This window comes from Pseudophryne corroboree, chromosome 5 (genome assembly GCF_028390025.1).
Source record: "Pseudophryne corroboree isolate aPseCor3 chromosome 5, aPseCor3.hap2, whole genome shotgun sequence".
Classification (NCBI taxonomy): domain Eukaryota; kingdom Metazoa; phylum Chordata; class Amphibia; order Anura; family Myobatrachidae; genus Pseudophryne; species Pseudophryne corroboree.
The window spans coordinates 144,675,822-144,683,629 of record NC_086448.1 but is presented as its reverse complement, the minus strand read 5'-3'; the positions used below and the strand labels follow the sequence as shown (position 1 = coordinate 144,683,629).

At 41.9% G+C, this 7,808-nt stretch overlaps 1 protein-coding gene across 2 annotated transcripts in view; it reads left to right on the top strand.

The window, feature by feature from the left end:
- Positions 1-5,301: 5,301 nt before the first annotated feature.
- Positions 5,302-7,808, top strand: part of SP8 (Sp8 transcription factor) — a 4,927-nt gene continuing 2,420 nt past the window's right edge. The window contains exons 1-2 of one of the 2 annotated variants that reach the window (XM_063924820.1): positions 5,302-5,406; positions 6,953-7,808. The exon at positions 6,953-7,808 is cut by the window's right edge and continues 2,420 nt beyond it. In XM_063924820.1, coding sequence (XP_063780890.1) covers positions 5,386-5,406; positions 6,953-7,808 — 877 coding nt within the window. In that variant the 5' untranslated portion in view covers positions 5,302-5,385. Of the gene's footprint in view, positions 5,407-5,428; positions 5,765-6,952 lie in introns of those variants that run through there. The other variant, XM_063924818.1, reaches the window with a different exon arrangement.

The following is a 7,808-nucleotide window of genomic DNA, read 5'->3' as shown; positions in this document are numbered from 1 at the left end:
GATCTGCTAAATGTGATATTTCAAATGTGTTCGATAGGTAGAATATTATTTCAAAAAACAGTTTCTGTTGAGAGAAAGAAAGAAAGAAAGAAAGAAAGAAAGAAAGAAAGAAAGAAAGAAAGAAAGAAAGAAAGAAAGAAAGAAAGAGAATTCGATTTTATGCTTTAATGATATATAAGTTTTACAGAACAAAGAGAGGATGGAGTCAATCACTCTACTGCACTCTTCTGCACCATGGTCACAGGTCGTCTGGAACTTCGTTGAGTAGTGACAACTGTCCAAAGATGCTAGATATGTCACCATTATCGTAATAATGTCACCATTATCCATAGGAAACGAACACTTTTTGTGTGGTAGAGCTACACCATAGAATCCACACCCCCCCTTCCTTCCCCCAACTAGAGGAGGTGATTTGCATTATACAGGTGTATTACAAGGAGATCCTGTTGCTGGGAGCGCAATATCTGTGCTTCCCTTAAAAATCCCGTCTCGCATTAATGACAACTGCGTATTTAACTTTGCTAGAAAGCCACGCGTTCCCATTTAATACGGAACTGGTGTCTGACTGGTGTTGAGCAACTTTCCTTATTATTTAATACCCAGATTTCTGCTGCTGCCCCTATAAAATGCGAGTTTCGACTTTTAGACCATATGTGTGCTTAAAGCTGCGGAGCCAGAACAGCTCCCAGATTACTTCTAATTAAGAACAATTCCCAAAGCAACATTTATCTTCCAAACTGCGATTACAATTGTCATCCGTCTGGGGGAGAAGCTGTGTTTTCTGGATTCATCCCCACCCCTGTAAAGGGAGCATGAACAGAAATCAATACAGGGCAGGGTGGAAATGGGTGGATTTTTTTTTTCTTTCTGTAACATAAACCTGGACCAGTGAGAAAGTGGCAGAAAATGGTACAATAGCACAGACTCATCCTTCCCAGCTAAGGAACAGAAACAATAACTAGAAGACAGCGATTTCTGTATCTCTATACATTGAGTTTATGGCAAAGGAATTTACACTGTTCATCTTTTTATTGATTTACCTGAACAGACCAGAGGCGGATGATTTGTAGGGTTATAAGTGAATAGCAGGGACTTTATTTAATCTTACTAAATGCACATAGTTAATTTAGTGAGTGCCTACACATATATTATGTATATGTATAATAAGGCACATGTGCTCAATATTAGTCATTGTGAGGAGTGTGTGGCGGCTGTGTTCTGGCACCAATAGTCTGCGGCTGTTACACCGAGTTCTGATTAAATCTGCTGCATTCCATGTACAGTACGTGCGCTAAGACTATAAACCTATATATATATATATATATATACACACACACACACACACACACACACACACACACACACACATACGTGTGTGTGTGTGTGTGTGTGTGTGTGTGTGTGTGTGTGTGTGTGTATATATATATATATACCCACACATATAGATATATACACACACACACACGCGCGCGCGCGCGCGCGCGCGCGCGCGCGCGTGTGTGTGTGTGTGTGTGTGTGTGTGTGACTGTGAACAGCAGGTTAGAGGTTTGAATACAAGAGAAAGCATATGTAGCATCCTTATTTAGTAAACACTAGACTGCCGAAGTGGGGCACTGTATACACACCAGTGCTTTTGCGTTTGGGTTAAGGAATTAGCTGGTGTTTGTGGAAAAAATATCTATATCACACAATATATTCAGAGATTTTTTTAAACAAGGATAAACGCAATGTGTGTTTGTTTGATTGATTGATTGATTGATTGATTGATAGATAGAATAGATAGATAGATAGATAGATAGATAGATAGATAGATAGATAGATAGATAGATAGATAGATAGATAGATAGATAGATAGATAGATAGATAGATAGATAGATCGATCACTGAACCCTGAATATCAGAACCGTATATTCGCAGCTAGTTATTCATTGCATAGCTACATTGCGGGAAGGGTGAAGCTGCTTTCTCACTCTCCCCTCTACAAAAAATGAGGAGATCGCTGGGAATTTTACAGGACTACTGGAAGCAGACAAGTCACTTCTTTGAAGGTTGTTTGCAAGATGTAAATTAGGTCCCAAAAGCTGTTGTCCAAATCGAAGAAACAGAGAAATTAATCTGGAATACTATCCATCATCGCCTGTAATAAAGGAAGCGACGTAGATGAGACAGATGATATGATTAAGGAGCTGTGGTCGTTTTAATTAACTTTTTGCTGTCCTGTAATGATCAAACTGGTCAACAGACCCGGTCAATAAGCATGTTAATATCAAACAAATAAAACCGGGGATGATTAAAAACCTCCTGGTTTATTAAATTTGAAATTCAAATGAAATTTATGCTGCGGACGCTGCCGGAATGCTAATACCTGCTGCCGGCATTAGGGGAATCGCACAGGTTTTACCGCAACACCGTGCGATCTGCGGTCAGAGGGGGGAATTTTTACCGCTTGGAAGATCCTGATTTATTTATGAACATTAAAAAACAAAAAATCTTTACACCTCATGTTCACGCAATAGTCTTTAATAGCTGGTGTAATTGTATACATTGAATATATACGTGTGTGTGTGTGTGTGTGTGTGTGTGTGTGTGTGTGTGTGTGTGTGTGTGTGTGTGTGTGTGTGTGTGTGTGTGTGTGTGGTGAGGATTTTAAATTTTTGTATTAAAAAAAATCTCTATGTAAATATATATAAATATATATATACACACACACACACACACACACATATAAATATATATATTTATATGTATGTGTGTGTGTGTATATATTTACATAGATTTTTTTTAATACAAAACTGTAAAATCCTCACGATTTGTGTTCTATAAAGTTTAACGGTACATATATTTATGGTTAATTCTTAGTGATTCGGTACAGGTGGCCTTTACTGTATCCATATTATATGTAACAATGTCAAGAGAGTTTGTTGGATAAATACATTTTTAGGTGGACAAAATTAAATTCTAAATATTATGTAATGAAATAATTACATGTTCTACATTTCATAGGAATAAATTAAAGAGGTATAAAGTAAAAGGAAAAACTAATTATTAAAAAAGCAAACATTGAAAACGATAGGACACTACTGAGAATTTATTGTTGCACAGGAATTACTAATCTCCGAATATATAGTACATGTAAGGTTTATACGAGTGTGAGAGTGTATAGATATTTGCATTAATAACCCCTTAGCTGCCATCACATCCCCAGGCATTGGATGGGTTAAGTTCCCAATTTAAACAAGTGTGCATTAGATCCTGGAAATGAATATCATTACAAGAGCAGAGCAAAGCAATGAAGTTAATTCTTTTTTATTTGTTAAACGGAGTCCCCTCCTTGTCCCACCCCTCCCTCCCCTTGGGCCGGGCTGGCACGCCTTCTCACCAGGCTAAAATCATTCAGAGGATCTGGGAGAGATAAACACGACGTTTATGTTCCCCGTCACCCATCACAGAGGGGAAGCAGTTCATTAATACACTTCCCTGCATAGGATCACAGTGCAGGTATCACCCTGTCATCTATTCATATCATGTCCGGCCATGCACCTACCCCCAGCGGCGGGGACATGTCAGGAGGCACTAATGATGATGTCAATGATACTACTACTACTACTACTAATAATAATAATAATAATAATAATAATACCCAGACTATACAGTGTGCTTGCAATAATAATACTAAGGCTGTACAGTGTGTCTATGGTAATTAAAAACAACATCAACCTGAGTTTACAGTGTGCCTATAATAATAATACCCGGACTGTACTTGTACCTGTAGTAATAATAATACTCAGGCTGTACTTGTACCTGTACTAATAATTCTCAGACTGTACATTGTGCCTGTAGTAATAATAATTCTACTCAGGATGTACATTGTGCCTGTAGTAATAATAACAACAACAACAACAACAACAACAACAACAATAACCAGAGTGTACAGTGTGTCTGTAAAGATAATACTCAGGCTATGTGTCTGTAATAATAATTGCCAGAGTGTACAGTGTACCTGTAGTAGTAGTAGTAGTAGTAATAATAATCATCATCATCATCATCATCATACCTAAAATGTACTCTGTGCCTGTAGTAATAATAATAATAATAATAATACTCAGGCTATGTGTCTGTAATAATAATTGCCAGAGTGTACAGTGTACCTGTAGTAGTAGTAATAATCATCATCATCATCATCATCATCATACCTAAAATGTACTCTGTGCCTGTAGTAATAATAATAATAATAATAATAATAACAACCAGAGTGTACTGTAGTGATAATACTCAGGCTATATAGTGTGCCTGTAGTAAAAATAATACCCAGTACGGTGTGCCTGTAATAACAATACCCAGATATTTCATTGTGCCTGTTATAACAGTACCCAAATTGTACATTGTGCCTATAATAATAACAATAATAATAATAATACTCAGGCTATGTGTCTGTAATATTAATTGCCAGAGTTTACTGTAGTAATAATACTCAGGCTCTGCATTATGCCTGCAATAATAATAATAATAATAATAATAATAATAATAATAATAATAACAATACCACCCATAATGTACAGTGTACGTGTAATGTAAACCAGACTGAGCAGTGAGTCTGTAGTAGTAGTAGTAGTAGTAGTAATAATAATAATAATAACAACCAGAGTGTACATTGCGCCCATGACCACAGGCCATCCGAAACATAAGGCTTTACATTTGCTTGGGGAACTATAAGTCCAAGCATGCCCTACCAGCCTCTCTTGTAGTCCCACAGCGTGGCAGATGGCTTTACCTCTGCAGAATAGTTCTCTTTGCACTTAACCCCTTCTATGCCAGTAAATGTTTCCCGTCTAGCGCTCATCTGTCTAATAAGCTTTGTGCCAGCGAGTTTCTGGAAGAAGCTGCTCAACTTTATCGCCGGTGAGAGGACAGCGCACGCTGCACCCTGTACAGTACCGGGTATGTGTCAGGCAGCCTCTGCCCATTGGGTGCACGGCAGTGTAACTACAGATCAGGAGGCGGGCTGGGAGAGGGAGCTGCAGCAGGAGAGACTGATGAGCGGCGTCACACTGCTGTGTACAATAACCGGGGAGTGGGGGGGCTGGAGGGGGGACGCCGGGGAGATGTCATTGTATTGCTTCCCCTCCCTCCTGCTTCCAGGCCCCCCTGCCTGCTAGAGAGAGATGGGGGGGGCGACAAGGGCTGGGTGACCTCACTCAGCAGAGGGTCTGTGGGACCCAGCGACGCCTGTGATTGGCTGCTGGGGGCTCAGCGGTACTTCAAAGCCAGAGAGGAGCTACAATTGTGCTGGGATGGGCGGACCTGCTCATTGTATTGCACACCTCTAAAAAAACACTGCTCTGATTTATACCTATAAAACAGATCCTCTGAGGAGGGCACTGTGTGATGGCAACTTCTCTACTAGGGGTGAGTCTAAGGATTTTCTTGCTGCTTTAATTAGTTCTTTTATTCTGTTTTTTTTTTTTTTCCCCTTTAAGTGCCTAGTGGAGGGGTTAAAATAGCCCTAGTCCAGACAAGGGGCTATCAGTCTCCTATTGAGTCCTGTAGTACGAGGGAGTGGAGAGTGAGAGGGGAGGAAGGAAGTGAAGGGGGCAGAGTCACTGGGAGTGAGGATAAGGTACTGAGGGCAGTGAGAGCAGCCACCTTACAGCACGTTCCTGAGGAGAGCTGGCTTCTTACATGACTACTGCAGCAGCAGCAGACACATCCTCCTAACACATACCGGCTGCCCTGTGTAATAACTCTCAGCCCTCTTCTCTGCAAGGTACGTCTACATGGTCTCTTATCTTCTCTATCTTTATTATATACTCTGTTCCTTTTTTATTACTATTTGTTTTATACTATTCCGTCTCTGGCCTGAGAGGTTGCCGATGTCCTACGCACATTGTAGTAGATACTTAGGACTCAACTCATTTGCTTTTTTTTTTTTTTTTTATCTGTTTGGGGGTGTCATGTTGTTTCTTTTAATCATTTAGTTATTTTATTGTGTATTTATTTATTTATTTATTTATTTATTTGGAATGTTCGGAACTCTGATACAGACTGTTTCCGAAAATATGTTTCATTTGGAACGAAGTTTGTGATCTTGGTATAAGAAATCACCTTACATCTCAGAGAGAGCAACTCGTGTGATTATTATTGTGTATGTGGTAAAGAGATATTTTCACAAAACAAGATTTGCTTTTCTTCTTCAAGTCACTTTAAAATAGTTGCTGTTCATGAATATTAATATGTAGTATCCTGTGCAAAACTCACCTGTGTAGTATGCTAAATGTTAAAGGCTGTGTCCTTTATATTGATGATGATGATGATGATGATTATTAATAATAGTAATAATAATAAGTATTATTATTATTATTATTATTATTATTATTATTCAATCGATTTAAAGTAATATTTTTTTTTTTTGTTATTTTTAAAATAAGATCCTTACATATATCTGACGTTACCGCGTGTTTAATGTCTGGTAACTTTTATTGAAAAGTTTTTCTTCGAGAAACATTGATCGTCATGTAATTTATATACAGCATTCAATTAGATATAGATAGAATATTGTCTGAATAATTCTAGGCATTATTATGTGTCATATTATTCTAGATAAAATATTATGTACATTACTCTAGACACAATAATTTATATAACATTATTGTAGACACAGTATTATGTACATTATATACAGTATTATACTACATACAGCATTATTGTAGACACAGTATTTCATAGAATCTAAGCACAATAACATGATTATTGCAGATACAGTATTATCATATTATAAGCAGTAATGTCACTGATAGTATGTATATTATGTACAGTAGATGTATATATATATATATATATATATATATATATAAATTCATTGGTATTACAGAGTGATCATTAGCAGAGCATTGCCTGTGATGTGCGCCCCCCACTGACCGTGTACCCCCCTCTCTCTCTCCCTCTCTCCCCCCAGGAAGAGCCCCGGCTGGGACCCACTCCCCTGGCCATGCTGGCCGCCACCTGTAACAAGATCGGCAGCCCCAGCCCGTCCCCGTCCTCCCTGTCGGACAGCTCCGGCTCCTTCGGGAAAGGATTCCACCCCTGGAAACGCTCATCGTCCGCCTCCTCCTCCGGCAGCTGCACCCTGGGCTCCGGCTCCCTCTCCGGCTTCGGCGGCTCCTCACACCGGGTTGGCTCGTCTTCCTCCAGCGCAGCGGCGGCGGCAGCAGCTGCAGCCGCTGCGGCGGCCGCTGCCCTGGTCTCGGACTCGTTCAGCTGCGGGGGCTCCCCGGGATCCAGCGCCTTCTCCCTGACCTCCTCCGGAGGGGGCGGTGGAGGGGGCGGCGGCGGCGGGTCGGTCTCTGCAGCCTCTCCTTTCGCTAACGAGTACTCGGTGTTCCCGGTGAGCGGGGGATCCCAGGAGGCGGCGGCAGCGGCTGCAGCAGCAGCGGCCGCCGCCTCCCACCACCAGCCGGTCTTCCTGTCCAAGGTGCACGCCTCGGTGGACGGGCTGCAGAGCATCTACCCCCGGGTGGGCATGGCGCACCCCTACGAGTCCTGGTTCAAGCCATCGCACGGCGGGGACGTCGGCGCTGCGGCCGCGGGAGGCGCCTCCAGCTGGTGGGAGGTCGGGGCCGGCTGGATAGACGTGCAGAGCCCCGGAGCCGGAGCGGCGCTGCACCCGGGCACCCTGCAGAGCTCCCTGCACTCCCCGCTGGGCGGATACGGCTCTGACTACACCGCCGCCGGCTTTGGACACTTCACCACCGGGGGAGGCGGAGGAGGCGGCGGCGGAGGAGCCGGGGGTGGCGGCGGCGGAGCCGGAGGGA